This window comes from Sus scrofa, chromosome 8 (genome assembly GCF_054392235.1).
Source record: "Sus scrofa isolate SSC_HxYL_T2T_F1_AM1 chromosome 8, Sscrofa_HxYL_maternal_Yorkshire_Landrace_v2.0, whole genome shotgun sequence".
Taxonomy (NCBI): Eukaryota; Metazoa; Chordata; class Mammalia; order Artiodactyla; family Suidae; genus Sus; species Sus scrofa.
Window position 1 is genome coordinate 611,382 of NC_139390.1, and position 19,675 is coordinate 631,056.

Genomic DNA, 19,675 nt, shown 5'->3' on the forward strand with positions numbered 1-19,675 from the left:
TGAGGCCGCCCTCCCTGGCTCCCACTGTCCCCTGGCAGGTGGGCCTTCCCGCAGTTCCCGTGGTCGCAGCCAGGCTGTCCCCGTAGGGCAAGGGCCAGGGAGGCCCCTGCCCGGATACAGGCCTGTGCCCAGCCCCCACCCTGCAGCTGCAGCCCACCCAGGGCGAGGGGCAGCCCTGTGCGCGGTCACAGAGGTCTCCGTGCTTGGATGAGTCTGGGGCGGGAAGGGCACCCATCGAGCAGAGGGCAGGTGTTGGCCTGAGGGGTGACCCTGCGGTGATGGTTGAGGGGCTGGAAGGCGTCGATGGCAGGCCTGGGGGGAGCCCCCCATGTCCTTCAGGCTCCCCTGCTGCCCAGTTGCCATTTCTTAGTGTCACAGGTAGGGTAGAAGGCATCTTGCACCCCATTTCTGGAGTCACGGGCTTGGCGTCTGGCCCAGAAGCAGCAACGTACACGGTGGCCTTAAACCTGAGACCCCTGCTCCTGTGTAGAATTTTCTTTCCGGAGTTCTCCTTGTGGCTCAGCGGAAACGAATCTGACTAGCATCCACGAAGATGCAGATTCGATCCCTGGCCTGGCTCAGTGGGTTAAGGATCTGGCGTGGCTGTGGCTGTGGTGCAGGCCAGTGGCTGCAGCTCCGATTAGACCCCTCGCCTGGGAACTTCCATATGCTGCGGGTCCGGCCCTGAAAAAAAAAAAGACAGACTTTTCTTCTTTGCAAACGACCTCCCAAAGACACATCTGCACAGGCGGCATCTTCTGTCCAGAGGAGGCAGAAACCCGGGACTGCGTGTGGCTTCTGTGGGGAAGTAGGCGAGGGGGTTTGCGTCGGGGTGTGTGAGATGAGAGGTAGCTTTCTTAGAAAGTCGAGGTGATTAGGTGATTGGAGGGCAAGGACGTGGCCCATTGGGGGGTCACACCCCCACCACCCGGTCCTCGTGCTGCCTGAGGGTGCGTCCGCCGGCCCGCTTGCCCTGTGCCCTGGCCGTGCGGACTGCACTGACCTCGCCGTCCCTGCCCGTGGGCCTCCTGGGACCACTGGGCCGCTTCCCATGCTCTCTGGTCACCTCTGCCCTTCCAGATGCCTGGTTTCGCTGCCTCCCCGCCTGGTGAGGCCTGGTCCCCTGCCCGGGACCAGCAGGGGCGCAGGGGCCGTGAGGCACAGGGACTGCCCTCGGGGTCTGCCCTGCTGGCCCTGCTTCGAGGGAACCCCCAGCCCCACCAGGAGGCTGTCTCCGGGCACCGCCAAGCTGGCTCTCACCTTCCCTGCCAGGTGCTCCGGCAGGACAGAGCAGAGGGAGGCTGTGGTCCCTGGTCACGGCCGTCGGACAGTACTCGTCACCGGACCCCCCCCACCCCGAGCCCTGTGGTCTGTCCTGCGGTGGCAGGTACCGTGTGGCCTTGCCCGTGGCTGTGCCACAGCCCCGTTGCCTGCACCTCCCTGCGTTCCTCAGCACAGGGGCCGGGGGCCGTCCTTCGTTCCCTGGCGGGTCTGGGTGCAGGCAGGTGGGACCGGCTGCCCTGGCGCGGTGAGCCGCTGCTGCCCAGCCTGGCCGAGGCCGGGCCATCCCTGAGACGCCCGTGTCCCCACGTGAAGCCCCACGGAGCCCTGGAGCCTCAGGCCACGGGTGAGAAGTGCCAGGCGAGCCAGTTCATAATACTAGTTTATATGCCGTCACTGTTTTTTCAATTAAACGCGGTGACTGCAGTGGATTGGCCCTAAATCCCCAGCCGAGGAGAGGCCGCGTTTCCTTTCTCATTTCTTTCTCTGAATTTTCACTGAGGGGCTTTTATCTTCCCCTTAATCCTGCCATTTCTGCCAGGACATAATCTCTTTCTCAGATTTACATTTTAATTACAAGGCCAGCTGAACTAGGTAAAATCAATACTGTCAGGCTCGCAGCCTAAGTTCGCGCGAAGCCGCAGCCTCTCTTCCGATCGATCTGTCCCGCCCTGTCTGCTTCAGCGCTCGGGCAAATGGGTGCCACTCGGCCGCTTTAGACAAAAAAAGGGGGTTTGGACATTTTTATGATGCTTTTGGAAAGCCACCGCGGGAGCGCCTCTGAGCCCCGGTCCTGCGCTTGAGCCAGATGCCGCGGCCGGGAGGTGCGGCTGGCGGGACCCGACCGCGACTCTGGGCTCTGGCTTTCCCGGGCGTGGGACGCCCCTGCTTTGGCTGTTCACTTTGAAAGTGTGTCGTGGAGATCGGCTTCCTGCAATAGTGTGGGTGGCAGTGTCTCGGTGCCCTGAGTACTCGTCCTGCCTCAGCACGCTCACCCGTCTCGTTAATGGTTAAAACAACACATCAATGAAAAATATATTTCATTCTTGTAACTCTTAGGCATTCTCTTATTGATCTTTGGCTGTGATTGTATCCAGCCGCGTAAGCGCCACAGTGGCCACTTCCCAGTCCGCCCCCCGCGTGTGGGGAGCGCGGCCGTACCGGGTCGGTGCCACTTGGTAAGGCTGCGTGGTCCGAGTCCTGGGTGGGGGCGTTTGGGAGTTTCTGTGTCGGCGATGGGGCCGGGTTCCCAGCTGCCTTCTGAACACGCGCACGTCCCAGGCCTTAGAGCTTGGCGCTCCTGCTGCCAAGCGGCCAGGGTGGACCCCGAGACGCAGGGCCGGCTGGCCTTGCAGAGTGCCCGGGGCGGGTGCAGGCAGGCGTGTCCGTGAGGGGCCAGGGTAGGCCTTTCCGGACTCATGGGCTGCGTGTGGCCTCTGTTTCAGCTACTCCCGGGCTGTGCAGACAGCCGCTGGCAGATGTGGGGCCAAGCGCAGGGCAGGCTGCGAGCCGCGTGCAGACCCCGGCCAGGTCCCCTGCCCCGTGGGCGGCCCCAGGGCCTGGCGCTCCTGCCCAGTTCTCTTTCTGTGTCCTGGGAGGGACTTCTCAGACGTGAGGCCCCACTGGAGAGGCCACCCTTGCATGACTTTAACCTGTTGAGCAGGTAGGGGCAGCCAGCTGACTACGCCTTCTGCTCAGTCGGTGTCGTGTTGCCCTTTGCTCGGTTTATTTGCCGGATAAACGTCTCTTCTGTTTTTGTTTCTTTCTTCATTTGTTTATTTACTTTTGTCTTTTCTGTTTGTTTGTTTAGGGCTGCACCGGGGCACATGGAGGTGCCCAGGCTAGGGGTCAAATTGGAGCTGCAGCTGCCAGCCTGGGCCGCAGCCACAGCCACGCGGGATCCAGGGACGTCTGTGAGCCACACCACAGCTCATGGCAACCTGGATCCTTAACTCATGGAGCCAGGCCAGGGTTTGAACCCGCGTTCTGACAGAGGCGACGTTGGTTCTTTACTGGCTGAACACAACAGGACGCCCTGCTGCTGGTGTTCAGTGTGTGAGCAAAACGGGAAAGATCCCTATGCTTCCGGTGGTCGTGCTGCCCTCTGGAGGGTTGGGCCCACTACCCCCTGCTGTGCGCCTGGGCGGGGGCAGGACACACTCACCTGTTCCCCTGGCTTCCAGCCATCATGCTGGGTCACCCCGATAATTCCGATGGTTGGGGGGGCGGGCGTGATGTGCTGGCCTTCACCCCGCGTGTCTTGTGCTCCCTGAGCGTAAAGGTCAGGTCACGTCGAAACCTTGCTAGGCTGGGTGTGAAAATCGGACTTCCTTTCCAGGACCTGCCGCCCGAGGGGCGCGTACGGCCTTGGGAGGAAGGCTTTTCACCCGCTTCTCTCCGCCTCGGACGCCCTGCCGTTTCCCTGTGAGCCGCTGGCCTGGTCTCCTCCTGTCTCCCTCCTCCTCCTCTGCCAGCCTCTTGGTCTTTCTCCGACTCCGGGAGGGCGGGGCTTGCTTCTTCCTCCCAGTTGGCGCGTCTCCTTCTGGGACCCAGGAATGAGGGGCTGACCGCCCATGTGTTGGCCCTTCGTGCCTGTGAACGCAGAGCGAGCGCGCTGCCCCCTCCAGCCCCGCTGGGAGGTGGCGTCTCCCCACCCCCCGCCGTCTTCCGCCCACGCCTGCTCCCCTTTGTGGGTCCCCAGTGGTGCGCGACTCCAGCTCCTTGTCCCTCGTTCTCCGGACACTCGGTGTCTTTGCTCCCCAGGCTCCATTCCTGGCAGCAGCGCCCCATCTGGAGGAGGAAGTGTTTCTTGCAGGCCCTGGGCTCCTGCCCAAGTTCAGGGCGGGACGCGCCGCGCTTAGCGTGGAGTGCCCCCCAGGTCCTAGTCCAGCTGGGAGGGGCTGGCCGGGGTCGGGATGGCCCGGGAATCGGCCCAGGTGGGCCGGTGGGGCGGGGGGAGCAGGGTGAGTGGGGTCCGGCCGTGTCGGAGAAGCTGCCCTCACCCTGCGCTGGGACCTGGGCACGGACGCTGGCCCTCAGAGGTCGCTTCGCTGGGGGCCTGGGCGGTGAGGAGCCCACCTGACTGCTGGCAGGGCAGGTGCTGTTGGAGGACCCGTCCCTCTAACATGTGCTGTGGCATCACCACGGAAGAGGGCACGGTGCCGCTGGAGGTCGTCTGGGTCGTGGGGATGGTGACGAGGCTGGGCCGCGTCTCTGTTGCAGGACTGGAGGAAGGGCCGGCCACGCGGGGCTCGCAGGCGAGGAGGAGGAGGACCAGGAGCACCGAGGAGGCCCACGACCCCACCTCTGCGGCAGCCCAGCCGCATCGGCCCCAGCGCCACCCGCCCCCGGCCTCGCCCCCGAGCCCCAGGTGATGCCCGGACTCCCCCCTCTGCCGAGGCAGGCCCGCCTTTGCCCACGAGGCAGCCCCGCGTGCTCTCCTGGCCAGGCTGCTGGGCCCGGGGCTCTGCAGCCCTGGTGTGTGGGCCAGGCCGCAGGAGGGGCTGAGGCTCTGGGGTCTGAAGCGCCGGCATGGGGGCTGCGGCTCCGAGGCCCAACCCACGTGGTCCCGGGCCCGTCTTCTCGGAACAGCTGCCCTGGGCCCAAGCCAGAGGGGGCAGAGGTCACGCTCAGGTGTGCTGACCATGACTCCAGGGCTGTGGCCGCTCAGGGCCACGTCACTGAGTTCTGTTGTCTTGTCTCCAGGGTGCCACCGGGGCCAGAGGAGGCGGAGAAGCTGGCGGCAGAGCGGGCCCGGGCACCCGTCGTGCCCTTTGGGGCAGACTTGTGCTGCTGGGGCCAGGAGGCGGCAGCAGCTGGGTCGATCCTCAGGCGAGTGCAGCCCCGCCAGGGCCCGGCACCCGCAGCCCGCCCCAGCGGGTCACTCCGCCAGGAGGCCTGCGGACCGTCTCTCCCAGCTGCTCCCGGGGGTTGTCCAGATCGTTCTCCCTGACGGTCAGGTGTCAGGTGTCGGGAGAGCAGGCAGGGTCGTCCGCCAGTCCCACCCCTTTCTGGCCCAGCGGCTGCTCCAGGCCGTCTGGTCCTGACTGCAGCCTCCGCAGGGGCCGGGCTCTATGGGGAGCTCCTGGGGAGCCACTCCCATCGTGTGCCGGCCCCGGGTCTAGGCCAGGCCGGGGCTTTGGGGGCGGGGGGTCGTGTGCCTGCGGTGCCCCCAGCTTGCTCTGGGACTGCCCGTCCCGCGGGCCCACCACCCTCCACCACCCAGCACCCGACAGCGCTAAGAGTGCGGTCCGCCTGCAGGTCGGACTCCGAGCACCGTTTCTGGAAGCCTTGTGAGGTGGACCCGGAGGGGGACAGCACTGCCGTCTCAGAGTTGCTCCGGAGCCGCCGCATCACCTTCGCGGGGCGCTTCGAGCCTGTGCAGCACCGGTGCCGCGCTCCCCGGCCCGACGGCCGGCTCTGCGAGCGCCAGGACCGCCTGAAGGTGGGGTGGGGGCCCGGGAGGGGTGGCTGCTGGGACCCTCCCAGGGCGGGGGTCTGGGAGCCCGACAGCCGCAGGATCGGGGTGCTCTGTGCTGTCCCTGCCCCGGGCTGGCCCGGCAGCTGCAGAGGCGGACTTGGGCGCCCGGCGGGGCTCCGTCCATCTCGGAGGGCCCCTCCTCTGAGGGTGTGTGACCGGAGGGCGGGCCGCATGGGCAACCCCCCTGAGAGAGCCGAGCCAGGCTCCCCCCAGCCCCGTTAGGACTGCCTGTCCGGTGCCGCAGTGCCCTTTCCACGGGAAGATCATCCCGAGAGACGATGCGGGGCGGCCCCTCCACCCCGAGGACCAGGCCCGGGAGCAGAGGCAGCAGCTGCAGAGGCCGGGTAGGTCTGGGGACAGGGTGGGGTGGGCGGCCCGAGGCGTCTGCGGGCGTCACCTGTGCCTCCTGCTTGGTCATTTCCCTGGGGTGTGTCCAGGGCTCGCTGCCCCGGGGCTGGTAAGACCCTCAGCTTACCGACGGGAGACGTGAACCCATGGCAGCGAGAAACCAGCCTGCTGCCCCTTGTCTGGGTTCTTTGGCTGCTTCTAGATGGAGGAGGAGGCCGAGGCAGGGGGAGCGGCTCCTGCGCTGGGTGCCGGCTCTCGCGGGTGCCGTGTGCAGCAGCAGGAGGGCTGCGGGCGGTGAGGGCCTTGCGAGCTGTGCGCCGGGGGCGCAGGCGAGGTGCTGCCCGCAGCCCAGCCGCCTCTGAGCACCCTGGTCCTCCCTGCTTGGGCCCTTGTTGTCCGGCCCAAAGGCCAGTTTTGTGCCAACAGATGAGGACTTGAGCCCCTAGACGCAGTTCTCGGGCCGCGTTCCATCCTGGCTCACATGGCCCTGCTGTGTGGTAGCGCAGGCGGCAGGCTGGTGGCCCCCAGAGGCCCCTGAACAGCCAGGCCGGGTGGTGACGCGCAGAGGCGGCATCCGTGGTGGGCAGCGTGAGGGCACGGTCAGGGTACTGGGCACCCAGCGAGACCGCCGTGACCTGGGACACCTCTGCGGTCTGTGGAACCTGGGCTGGGGTCTGGAGGCCCGGCCGCCCTGGGCCCCTTTCTTGGAGAAGGGCCAGGCCCTCGGGGCCAGACCCCCGAGGCAGAAGGCGGCCGTGTCCGTGGGGCGGGGCAGGCGCGCGCGTGGGGCTCCCGCCGCCCGTGTGGCCTCTTGGCGGGGCTTCTCCTTTTGTCACGAGAGACACACACGTTAGGATCGGCCTCAGCCCGGGCTGGGTGCCCGGGCCCGCGGGCCTGGGGGGCGGCGGGGAGGGGCCCTGACCCCGCGGATCGGCGGGGCGAGCCTTGCCTGGTGCTTCCCCTTCAGGAGCAGATGAGGTGCGAGTCTGCTGTCAGCCCTGAGGGGCGGCCGGTCCCGCAGCCCTGGTGACTTGTTAACAACAGGTACCGGCGGGCGCGGCGGCCGCTGGCCACTCAGATGTGAAATAGCGTCTCTCTACTAACGACGCGATCGATGCCGCCTCCCTCGCCCGGTGGGCAATTTTCTTTCCCCGGCGCTCAGCTCGGGGACAATACGCGGGGCTGCCGGCCGTGGGCGCGCAGCCCGGCCACGCGGCGGCTGCTATTGATTTTCCTCCCAGGCTTTTAAATTGCTCCTGCGTTTCCCTGAGGCGGCCGTTCCATCTGCGCCGGGCGCCGGCGTTTTCCCCTTGTGTTTACACAATCGCTCCGTTCACAGGGGCCTAAACTGTGGCGCCTTCTCATCACGCGGAGATAAACTGTTTGGACGGTTTTCCTTCATCTTGGATTAATCGCTTCTGTGGGGGCCGCCACCGCCCCTGGTCCTTGGCGTCGCAGGTGCACCGGGCGGGGGGCGGGGGGGGGGCTCGCCGCAGCCTGTCTGCGCTCGGCTTCCTCCCCTGGGGACGCGCCCGCTCCCCGCCCACCCTCTGCCCCGGCCCTTGGGGCTCCTGTTCGCATGGTGGGTGCCAGAGTGTCACATTCGCGGCCTGGGTGGCCTTCCTGAGCCAGGCTGGGCGGGATGGACGCCGACGCTCAGGCCGCCACGTGCCCAGCCCAGGAAGGAGCTGTCAGGGCCGGGGCAGAGGGCTTGGAATCCTGCCTTCTGACCCCGACACCTGTGCCCCCAGGTTGGGACGCCCCCCACCTAGCCACGACTTTCAGTCCTGGCCGACAAGCACCCTGACTTGGCTCTGGTGCAGCCTGGGGCAGCCGGACCCCGGTGGTGGTGCTGGGGGCTTTGTTTCCCCTTGGAGCGCCCCCTGTGGCAGCTCTGAGAGGGGCCATGGCGGGAAGAGCAGGGCCGTTTGGATGAACCGACACCCTCGTCGCCAGGGTCTGGGGTCAGGGTCCCTTAGGACCAAGAGAAGTCTGGCTGGCCTTGTCCCCTCGGCCCTCGGCCAACAGATGGTCACAGTCCAGCCCAGAGGCTGGCAAGCAGCCTGCACATGGCACTGTCCCCCGGCCACCGCCTGAGGGGTCGGGGGACACACCCACCCCGGCTGCAGGGTGCCGGGGCCTTGCCTGCCCGGTGGCAGGGAGGGGTCAGGCCCAGGTGAGCTCAGTGCCAAGTGTTCTCTGAAACCTCGGGGTCTGTTTGCAGCCTGGCAGGACCCCGAGTTCATGAGGGACGTGGAGGCGGCCACCGGGGTGGACCTCGGCTCGTCCAGGTGCGGCGGGAGAGGCAAGGGCGGCAGGAGGAAGCACTCGGGCCTCACGGACCTCAAGCGGCAGGCCGACACGGCGCGGGCACGCATCGCCAAGAAAGTCTTTGCCAAGTAAGAGCCCCCCGGGGCCCACCCCAGTCCCGGGGCCTGCGGTGCTGGAGGCCAGCGCCTGGCCCCCGCCCCGCGCCATATGTTTCCTGTGACCACCAGCCCCGCGGGTGGGAAGAGCGGAGCCCAGAGCCGGTCACCCTGCCACCGGTGGGGCCTTGCTGGCAGCCTGAGCACCGTGGCCCAGCAAGCTTGCCCCACGTCTCTCCCTCCCCCGCTTGACTGGGAAGGGCTGCTTAGTGCCCGAGGCACCCACGTGGTGACTTCAGGAGAGCACGTCCCCCAGGGTCTCAGCTCCAGGAAGGCGGCGCCTCGTGCCGCTCCAAGCACCGGCTCTGGGGCGGCAGTTGGGTGTCTCCTGGCCCAGCTGCACCTGCCTGGCTGGTGGGGACCGAGGCTCAGAGTGGAGAAGCCCCCAGCCCAGCACCCCGCAGCCCATCCCAGCACCGTGGGGGCCAGAGACACGGGTGCCACCTTCCCGGCCCGGCTCTCCCAGACCTGGCAGGGCTGCCCGCGTGGGCCAGCCTCTCCCGAAGATGCCCCGAAGGCTCTCGGCCCAGCGCACCGGGCAGAGGAGGTGCTGCCAGGGACGCGGCCTGAGTCGGGTGGGACTGGAGGGCAGCTTTGCGGCACCTCCTCACTGCCAGCACGGCGTGCCTACACCGGTGTTCGGGGGAGGGCTCGGCCCCCAGGCTCAGGCACGAGGCTGGTTTCCCGAGCCTCAGCCGGGGTGGAGGGCATCCTCGGGGCTGAGGGGGGCTCCTGGCGGCCATGTGGCCTGGGGCTCTCTTGCGGGAGGCCACTGGGAGCCCTGGGGCACTGCCCTCGGCCTGGCCTCCCTGCTTCCTCCCAGGCACTGGGTGGGCACAGGCTGGGCTGGCTGAATCGGACATGTCCTCCCACATCTGCCTACGTGCTGTGCCCTCGTCCTGGGGTCCGGCCTGGTGCTGGCAAGACTGAGGGATCTTGGGAGCTACCCTCAGGGCTCAGGGAGTGATGGGAGATGCCAGGTCACGGCCAAAGTCACTTTCGGTGGCATAGCCACCCACCATGGTCTCTGGCTCTGGGCGGGAAGCGCTGGCTATTTCCGAGCTGTGTCGCCCGTCCTTAGGGAGCCTGCGAGGGGTCTGAGTGCGGCCGCCCCCAGGACCCGTGCCCAGTCCCGGCCGGGCTGCCGTCAGGAGCCCAGAGCCCTTTCAGAGTCTCCTTGACCACAGCTCGCTGTGTCTCCCTGCAGGGCAGCTGTGCAGAGAGTGGTCACAGCCATGAACCAGATGGACCAGAAGAAGCACGAGAAGTTCTCAAACCAGTTTAACTACGCGCTGCACTAGGGGCCAGGCCGCGCGTGTCCGGACACTGGGCGGCAGCTCTTCCTCTGCCGACGCGCCAGGGCAGGAAAGCAGACCCGGGCCCCGGGGGGTCACAGCGGCCACCGCCGCAGCGTGGGCTTAGCCTGAGGAAGCCGTGCCCCTTCTGATGCTCGTGGCTGCGGGCTGTGGGTTGTCCCTGCTGCACGGGCTGCTGCCTGATCTAAGCCCTCGCGCCGTGCTTTGGAGTCGCTGGGCGCAGCCCCCAGCCCTGCTCCCCAGCCTTCTGTCCCGGGGGACCCCTCAGAGCACCTCGAGGAACAGCCACACGTTGATGTGGCGCGAAGAGGAGGGCGCCGTCCCACCTGGCATGTGCAGCTCCGAGGCCTCCTGAAGCGGTTGCTGGGCAGGGAGCAGAAAACGACTGCCCTCTGTGGGCTTAGAAGCAACCTTGCTGGGAGTCCCCGCTGTGGCTTAGCAGGTGGAGAAGCCGACTGGTGTTCACGAGGACACAGGCCTCACACAGTGGGTTAAGGATCCGCCGTTGCTACAGGCTGAGGCATCGGTCGCAGACGTGGCTCGGTTCCCGCGTGGCTGTGGCTGTGCCGCAGGCCGGCTGCTGCAGCTCCCATTCAACCCCTGCCCGGTCTGGGAGCTTCCCTGTGCTGCGGGTGCAGCCTCAACGAGAGAAAGAAAAGCAACAGCCTCATTGCGACGTACCCCGCGTGACATGGCCTTCGCCCTGTAAAGCACACGGTTCAGCGGCAGTAAATCCATTTGGGGCCACACAACCCCCACCACCGTCCAGTTCCGGACTTCTCGTCACCCGAAGACCCCTGTCCCCCAGCCCTGGCGCCCTCGCGTCCGCTCTCTGTGGCTGGACTTGCCTTGGCCGGACCCCACCTGGGAGGGTCCGTAAACGTGGCACTGCGTTGCTGGCCTTCGCCCGGCGAAGGCGTGTCGCTGCCTCAGTCCTTGTCGTGGCGGCCGGATGATGCTCCACCGTGGGGGCGTTTGTGCCCTCGCTGGGGACAGTCGGGCCGTTGCACCTCGGAGCTGCCGTGGCCGATATTGCTGAGACGCCGTGTTTAACTCTGGCGACGAAGCAGCTGCACCGTTCCCCGTGCTGCCCTCGTCTCCCCAGCTCCTGCCGGTCGGCGCGTGGCGCTGGGCACTCAGCACCCGCCGCTGTTGGGCTTTCTTAGTGGGGGGGTGGCATCGTGGTTTTGATTGGCGTTGTTCTGATGAGTAATGGCTTTGAACATCTTTTCAGGTGCTCACTGGCCATTCGGATGTCTGCTTCAGAGAAACCTCCAGAGCCTCTGCCCAGTTTTAGTTGAATTGTTTGGAGCTGCCCCAGTTCTTTACATGGTCTGGGTGCTGGACCCTCTTGCGATTTGCAGAGACTCTCTCCCATTCTGTGTCTTCACTGTCCTGATAGTGTCCTTTGAAACACAGAAATTAGGAATCTTGATGACATCTGGTATATCCGTTTTCCTTTGTCCCTTGTGCTTTTGGTGTCGCATCTAGGCAGCCACGGCCTGATCCGAGGTCAGGGACGCGCCCTTAGGCTTCCTTCTAAGGGTTTGGGTTCTGGCTCCTCAGTTCCCGTGTCTGGTCCCTTTTGAGCTCCATTCTGTCTGTGGTTCTTCTGCACGTGGATGTCTCAGCATCGTTTCTCAGGAAGGTCATTGCTCTTAAATTGTCTCGGCACTTGTGTTGATCATCAGCGGACAGTAAATGTGTGAATTTATTTCTGGGCTCTCAGTTCTGTATATCTTTGTGCCATGGCCACTGTGTTCATTGCCTCTGTGTTAGGTTTTTTCGTTTTTGTTTTTGTCTTTTGTCTTTTTTAAGGCTGCACCCAGGCATATGGAGGTTCCCAGACTAGGGGCCTACACCACAGCCGCAGCCTCAGCAATGCCAGATCCGGGCTGTGTCTGTGACCTACACCACAGCTCACAGCAACGCCGGATCCTTAACCCACCAAGCGAGGCCAGGGATCAAACCTGCAACCTCATGGTTCCTAGTCGGATTTGTTTCCACTGCACCACGATGGGAACTCCACCTTTGTGTTAAGTTTTGAAATCCTCCAACTTTGTTCTTTTTAAAGATTGTTTTGGGGAGTTCCCGGATGGCCTAGTGGATTAAGGATCCAGCGTTGTCACTGCTGTGGTCTGGGTCACTGCAGTGGCGCTGGTTCGATCCCTGGCCCAGGAACGTCTGCGTGCCGAGGGCAGGGCCAAAAAAAAGAGGTTGTTTTGGCCGTTCTGGGTTCCTTGCATGTCCAAGTAAATTTCGGGGACGTTTTGGTCCGGGTCACATTGACCCTGGAGGTGCCTTTGGGAAGCAGAGCTGGTCCTGAAGGCCGTGGGTCTGAGATACACGAGGATGGCCTGCAGCAGAAGACACTCCAGCGTGGCGTGACCCTCGGCGTCGCGTGCTTGGAGGCAGGTCCCGGACTCGGGGGCTGACCGCAAAGTTCCACGTCGGTGCCTGTCACCCCGAGATGCTCACGGATCAACTGTGACCTCGTCCAATGTTAAACTTGTAATTCATGAACTTGAAGTACCTTTCCCGTGTGCTGAGGGCGTCTTTATTTCCACGGTGCTTTTAGTTGTCTTGTACAAGCCTTGGTTTCTTTTGTCCAGTTGATCTGAAGTCCTGAATTCCGTGTGACGCCGTGAATTTCGTTTGTGCTTCGTTCACTTGCTGGCGCAGAGAAACACAGCTCATCTTTTTATGTCGGCCTCGTGTCCTGAAACCTTGCTGCATTCACTTACTGGTTCTGATAGTTGAAGGGGTGTGTGTTTGCGGGGGGGTTCCTTAGGATTTTCTGTGCCCGCCATCGTGCCATCTGCGAGAGCAAGTTTCATTGCTTCCTTTGCAGTCTGGGTTCCTTTTATTTCTGTCCCACCTGGTTGCTCTGACCGGAGCCTCGGTGCAGCGTCAGACAGGAGTGGAGAGAGCCGACCCCCTTGTCGCGCCCCTGCTCCCAGAGGACAGGTGTCAGTCAGTCTGTTACCCACGAGGGTGCCGAGAGGGGTGGGGTTTTCGAGGATGCCTTATTTCGGGGCGAGGAAGTTCCCCGATGTTCCCGGCTTGCTGAGTGGTTTTGTCCCGTGAGGCATGTGGATCTCGTCAGTTGGCTTTTCTGCGTCTCTGGCAGTGATCGCGGGTTTGCTCCTTCCTTCTGTTGGTGAGTATATTACACTCAGTGTTTTCCGTATGTTGCCTTCATGGGATACATCTCACACGGTCAGTTTCAGTAGTTTCTCTATTTCCAGGAACTTACCTGTTTCTTCTAGGTTATCTGAGGTAGCTTATTGACACACCGTTATTCAGAGGATTCCTTTATAATCCCTTTCACTTCCGTCAGGTTGGTAGTAATGTCTCCGCCATCATTCCTGATTTTAGAAATTCGAGTCTTTTTAAATTTTCTTGGTTAGTCTAGAAAACGGTTTATCAATTTTGTTGATCTATTCAAAGTTGCTTTTCTGCCTTGTTTTCCATTCTTTATTACTTTCCACTCTAATCTTTATTATTTCCTTTGGATTACTTTGGTTTAGTATTTCTTACTCTTTTTCTAGTTTCTTTTGTCTTTTTTTTGTTGTTGTTGTTGTTGTTGTTGTTTCTATTTCTTGGGCCGCTCCCGCGGCATATGGAGGTTCCCAGGCTAGGGGTTGAATCGGAGCTGTAGCCACCGGCCTACGCCAGAGCCACAGCAACGCAGGATCCGAGCCGCGTCTGCAACCTACACCACAGCTCACGGCAACGCCGGATCGTTAACCCACTGAGCAAGGGCAGGGACCGAACCCGCAACCTCATGGTTCCTAGTCGGATTCGTTAACCACTGCGCCACGACGGGAACTCCATCTTTTTCTAGTTTCTTTCTTTCTTTTTTTTTTTTTTTTTTTTTTTTTTTTTTTGGCCATGCCCATGCCATGCAAACGTTCCAGGTCCAGGGATAGAACCTGTGCCACAACAGTGACACCACCAGGCCCTTACCCAGTGAGCCACCAGGGAACTCCTCTAGTTTCTTGTGGAAGTTAATCTATTGATTTGAGCTCTCTTTTTTTAACGTCAGTGTTTACTGGTATAAGTTTTCATCTCAGCTCTGCTTTAGCTTCAGGCCGTATATTCCGGCATGTTGTATTTCCATCTGCATTGATCCCCAAGCACGTCCTGATTTCTCTCGTGATTTCTCATTGTACTGACCTTGTCTATTTGGGAGTTTGTTTTCTGATGTCCACATACGTGTGAATTTCCCAAATTTCCTCCTGTTGTTTGACTTCTGACTTCATGCCATGTAGCCGAAGAACACATTTTGTATGACCTCAGTCCTTTAAAACCTGAGACTGTGGTTGCTCCTGGAGAGAGTGCTTTCCGAGCCCGAGGAGATGCGGGTGCTGCGGTGGCTGGCGCTCTCGCCGTCCCTTGCGGCGGGTGGCTGGTGGGGTGTGTGCCTCCTCCTTCCCGGGTCTTTACCCCAGCGGTTGACCCCTTGTTGAGACGAGGGTGTTGAAATCCGAGGCTGTTGTCGTGAAGTCGTCTCTTCCTCCCGTCTTTTCTGTCAGCTTCGCTCCACGCCGGGGGGCTCGGTGGCTCACTGCAGATGTGGTCGCAGCCGTCGTTTCCTCTGACGACGGACCGCTGGTCCCGAGGCCGCCTCTGTCTCTGGGCGGCTTTTGCCCTCCCGGCGCTTTCCCACGACGTCGCCGTGCCTTTGGGTCGTGTGGGCCGTGTGCCCTTCCGCTCTGGTTGCACCTGCGCCTCTCAAGGGCTTCCCGTGGACACGGCACCTCGCTGCTGCTGTTTTTCCGGCTCTTCCGTCAGGGTTTCATCTCTTTGCCTTTGATGGAGTTACTGGTAAGATAAGATTTCTATCTGCCCTTTTTTTTTTTTTTTTTTTTTTTTTTCCGGTGGTATCTTTGTCTGGTTTTGGAATGAGGGTGATGGTGGCATCATAGCATGGCTTTGGGAGAGTTCCTTCTTCTTCAACCTTTTGGAAACGTTGCAGGAGGCTGGGCGCCAGACCCTCTTCGTATGTTTGGTAGAATTCGCCTGTGGAGCCGTCTGGTCCTGGGCTCTTCCTTGTAGGGGGTGTTTTGATGACGTATTTCATTTCATTTCTAACGCTCGGTCTGTTCAGTTGGCCTAGTTCTTCTTGATTCAGTCTTGGCAGGCTCGAAGAGTCTAGAAGGTTGTCCATTTCTTGCAACATCTGCCATTTTTCGGTTTTTCTACGTGTCTCTTTAAATCTGTCTTCCTCTGTTACTTTGTTCTCCGGTGGTAAATGGCTGTGTCATTCCCGTGGAAGGCTGTAGTTCCCTTCTGTCGTCTTCACTCTTTGGTGGGTAATTTTTTCAGGGGGTGCCGCGAGGATTACCGTGCACGCAAACGCCCCGGGGGCGTCAGAGGCGCTCTCGATGAGGCCGAGCCCCTGTGTCTCCCAAGCGGGGAGGGAGCAGGTGGTGCCCAGAGTGCGCTTGCGCGGACCTCTCTGGCCCCCGGAGCCCCGGTCCCGTCTCAGGCCCCCGGAGCCCCGGTCCCGTCTCTTCATTCTTTCACCTGCGTCTCAGACCGCACCTGTTGCCCTGCATTGTATCCAAGGTCACAGATCCTCTGTGGCCGTGAAAACCTGCTGTGGAGTTGCTCTAGTGAACTTTTCATTTTAGTTACCACACTTTTTCAGTCCACAGTTCCTGTGTTTTTTTCCTTCCTTCTCTCTCTCTCTTTTTAGGTCGTCTCTATTTGGTAAAACATCATCTCATGCTTTAATTTTTCAGACACGGCTTTGAACACACTTACGGGAGCCGATTTCAACTCTTTGTCTGGTCATTTGAGCACCTGGGCTCATTTTCCTGAACAGCTTCTCTCGGCTGGCTTTTCCCTGTGCAGGGGCCCGCCGTTCCTGTGCGTGTGCGTGTGCGTGTGTGCTCCCCAGGTTTGTGGTGGCTGCTGTTTGCTTCGTGCATTTCTGGGACGGATTCTGTAACGTCTCTGTTCTTTCTTGCTGCCGGTGAAGTGCCTGTCCAGCAGCTCGGCTGCTGAGTAAGAGCTGAGCAGAGACTTCCTGACGTGCTTTGACCCGGGGAGTCCCGTGGTTTTGCTGACAAGCTGTGTGCGTGTGTGTGTGGGTTGGGCACACCTGCAGCGTTCTGCCAGACAGCCGCCAGCTCTGCCTTGGCCCTCCTTTCATGAGTGTTGCGATCTTTGCCCCACAAGAAGGTAGCGTGTCACAGTTTTCATCGGAGAGTGAGCACTTTTAACACGTGAAAGCACATGCACTGTTACCCTTTTCTGTGAGTCGTAGTCCATATCCTTTGCTTACTTTTCTGTTGGCTTATTGGTTTCTTATTAAACTGTAGGAGCTCTTCATTCAATTAGAGACCTAGCCCACTCGGAGTTCCTCTTGGAGCTCAGTGGGCTGAGAACCTGACTAGTATCCATGAGGATGCAGGTTTGAACCCTGGCTCCACTCAGTGGGTGAAGGATCCAGCGTTGCCACCAGCTGCAGCATAGGTAGCAGATGTAGCTCGGATCTCGGATGCTGTGGCTGTGGTGTAGGCTGGTGGCTGCAGCTCCGTTTCACCTCCTAGCCTGGGAGGTGCAGCCTTAAAAAAAAAAAAAAAAAAAAAAAAAAACACCAAAAAACTAGCTCTCCATGAGCAGTTGCAAATATTTCCTTGTTTTGTATTTTCTTGCTTTTGCCATGTAATTTTCTTTGTTGGGGGGGGCATGGTTCGCGGTGGCTTGATGTGGGATCTCAGTTCCCAGCAGGGGTGGACCCTGGTCTCTGGTGGTGAAGGTGATGAGTCCTAACCACCAAACCGCCAGGGAACTCCCTGCCATGCGGATTTTTTGTGCGGTTGATTTTAAGCAGTCTTCCATGGCTTCTGAGTTTTATATGCCCCACTCAAAGGTTAAATTAGGGAGTTCCCCTGTGGTGCAGCAGGCTAAGGATATGGCGTCACTGCAGCAGCTCGGGTCACTGCTGTGGCATGAGTTCGCTCCCTGGCCTGGGAACTTTCACTTGGGGGCATAGCCAAAAAAAAAAAGAGGTTATATTTAAAAAAAAGGCTCCGTCTTCTCCTCTCGAACTTTTATGGGTTTCAATTTCACATTTAAATCCCTGATCTAATCATTTATATGGATGTAAAGTGTGGCCTGGAAATTCAGTTTACCTTAAATACCCTCCCAGTCCCAGCACCATTCACGAATGAATTCATTTTTTTGCAAATTTTAAATAGTGCGTTTATCACCTATTAAAGTCCCATGGAGAGTGGTTGTTTCTGAGCTTTATTCCACCTCAGCGGTCTGTCTGCCTGTTTACGTATCGTCCCCTGGTTCCGTACTACGTGCCTACGCCAAAGACCTTTGGCATTTCTGGGTTTTTTTTATGTATCTTGAGGTACAGTTAGATAACTGGGAGTGAGATGGGGAGAGAAAGTGCTTTTATAACAGTTAACTCAGGCCTGGGAGTTCCTCTCGTGGCTCAGCAGGAGCGCGATTAGGATCCCTGAGGACGAGGGGTCAACCCCAGGCCTTGCTCGGCGGGGTTGGGGATCCCTCATTGCCGTGAGCTGTCGTGTGGGTGGCAGATGCGGCTCAGACCTGGCGTTGCTGTGGCTGTGGTGGAGGCTGGAAGCTACAGCTCTGATTCGACCCCTAGCCTGAAACTTCCACACACTGCAGGTGTGGTCCTAAAAGACGAAAAGAAAAGAGAAATCCAGGACTGACCTGTGACTGGCGCCCCTGGCAGCAGGGTCCAGTGGATCTGGCTGAGTGTCCAGCAGGACGGACGCATAGGTCCGTGCGTCTCTGGCTGCCGGGAGCAGTGGGGGCCGGCCTGGCCCTGCTGGCCAGCGGGGTCCAGTGGACTGAAGCCTGGGGGCAGGCTCCACCACTCTGAGCCCAGGGCCCCCGTCAAGGCTTGGTGCCCAGGGCATGCTGGGGTGGGCCCCACTTTCCTCAGAAACCCTCTTCCCACCTAGACTTGTCACGTGCCTCTTGGGTGCCCATGAGTCAGGGAGGGGAGGGGCGGCCTGGCCCCGAGTGTGCGTGGGGAGCTCCCCAGCAGCAGCTCCTCCTGCTCCAGACCCAGAGCGGGGGGGGCCCTGGGGGCGGGTCACGGGGGCCGGGAGCTGGCTGCTGGGTGGGCAGGGAGCTGCGGTGACATGGTGATGGAGCCGGCCACATGGCCCAGGCGCGCAGGTGGGGAGAGCCGAGAGCTGGGGGAGCGGACTCGGGCCGAGGGGCCTCCCCTGTGCCACGCTGGGGAGGGCAGGGGGCCGGAGCCACCCGCAGAGAGCAGAGGGGCCCTTGCTGCAGGTGCTGTGGGGGCGGGGGCTCTGGCCACGGGCGGGGGGATAGGATGGCCAGGGCAGGCTGGCTGGGCCCGCCCAGGGGTGGCAGAGGGCCGGGCAGGGCTGTTGGAGCAGCAGGGTGGCGGAGTGGAGTCCCCTGCACTGAGTGGGAAGCTCCTAGCGGCCATGACCGTGAGCCACGGGTGGCAGCGTGCTTCCGCCCTGAAGTGGGGCCCAGGCTGGTGAGGGGGCCCCACCGACCCGACGGGCCTTGTTCCTCCCCGGCGTCGGGGCCTGTGTCCCCAGGGCTACTGCCAGAGCCTCAGCCACCAGCGGGTCTGCAGAAGGGACCGGGAGGGGCTCGCGGGGGCCGTTCCCCGAGAGGGGCCTCCCCGGGGCCTCCAGCGCCTTCGGTCAGGTCACCTCGGCCGGTCTGTCGCAGGCAGCACCCAGCTGCCCAGAAGGCAGGAAAGGCGCTCTAGTCTGGGTTCAGGCGCCCAGCTGCCATCACACTGTCCTGGGAGGAGGGTCAGTGCCCAGCAGGGGCTTCTCCAGAGGGGGCACCCCTCAGGGCTATTGGCGTCGGGGGGACATGGCCACCTGGAAACATCGGGGCTGGGGCTCTGGAGTGGATGAGGCCCTCCCCACAGGACCCAGGTGCCTCAGCCCTGCGCCCTCCCCTCGAGTGTCACGGACCTGCTGCCCCCGCCCCATGCCCAAGCTGTACGTCCAGCTCTGCCTTTCCCCGTGGAAACGCCACGCCCGCCAGGAAGCCGCCGGTGGCTGGGGAGGGTCCCCCTGAGCTGAGGGGCATTTCCCTGGCCCAGGACGGAGACCCTGGTGCCGCCCCGAGAGTAGGTCAGGCTGGCTGACTGGAGCAAGGACGCGAGGTTACGGGGCCGGGAGCACGTCCGAGGTGGGGAGGGGCTGGGCTTGGCCCCTGGGGCTCATCCCCGCCTCTGCGGGACAGGGAACAGGCTGGGGGTGCCAGGGGCCCACTGAGCCTGGGGAGAGCAGAAGGATGGGGGGCAGCCAGTGAGACAGCAGAGACAGCCCTGGTAACTCTGGCTCTGAAAGGGGCCGGGAGAGGTGGGTGACGCTGGGGGCTGCAGGGCTGTGGGGGGGAGGGGAGGGTGGGGGCAGGATCAGGCAGGTGGCACGAGCCTGCCGTGCAGCTGGGGTCGGGAGGGGGCGTGAGCGCAGTGGGCGGGCAGACTGCCAGTCAGGAGTGCCCACCTGGGGCCACAGGAGGCTGGTTAAATGTCCACTGAGCAGGCGGGCAGGGGGCCATGGGCAGAGCTGTGGGGTGCCCGCAGGCCCGGCAGGTCAGCTAGCTGCCCCCACACCCGTTCTGCTCTTTACCAGGAATAAGAGGCCACCAGCTAAAACCCTGCATTTCCCAGCCTGCCTTGGCGCGGAAACGCGGTCAAGTCTGGCCAGTGAGACGTGAGCAGCTGTGCTACCTGGGCTTCTGGAAAACTCCTTGAAAGGAAGGGGAGGGCTCCTCTTCTCCCTTCCCTCCCGTTTGCTGCCTGGAACATGGATGTAATGGCT

The 19,675-nt window shown here is 61.9% G+C and overlaps 1 protein-coding gene across 7 annotated transcripts in view; it reads left to right on the forward strand.

Annotated features, from left to right (window-relative positions):
* The window catches only part of UVSSA (UV stimulated scaffold protein A), a 29,323-nt gene extending 12,223 nt beyond the window's left edge, over positions 1 to 17,100 (forward strand). For 4 of the 7 annotated variants that reach the window (XM_021100880.2, XM_021100882.2, XM_021100878.2 and 1 more), the window contains 6 exons: positions 4,504 to 4,651; positions 4,987 to 5,112; positions 5,542 to 5,725; positions 6,006 to 6,105; positions 8,334 to 8,508; positions 9,743 to 17,100. In XM_021100880.2, the coding sequence (XP_020956539.2) occupies positions 4,504 to 4,651; positions 4,987 to 5,112; positions 5,542 to 5,725; positions 6,006 to 6,105; positions 8,334 to 8,508; positions 9,743 to 9,836 (827 nt within the window). In that variant the 3' untranslated portion in view covers positions 9,837 to 17,100. The remainder of the gene's footprint in view (positions 1 to 4,503; positions 4,652 to 4,986; positions 5,113 to 5,541; positions 5,726 to 6,005; positions 6,106 to 8,333; positions 8,509 to 9,742) is intronic. The other 3 variants (XR_014812017.1, XR_014812016.1, XR_014812015.1) reach the window with 2 other exon arrangements.
* The last annotated feature ends 2,575 nt before the right edge of the window (positions 17,101 to 19,675 follow it).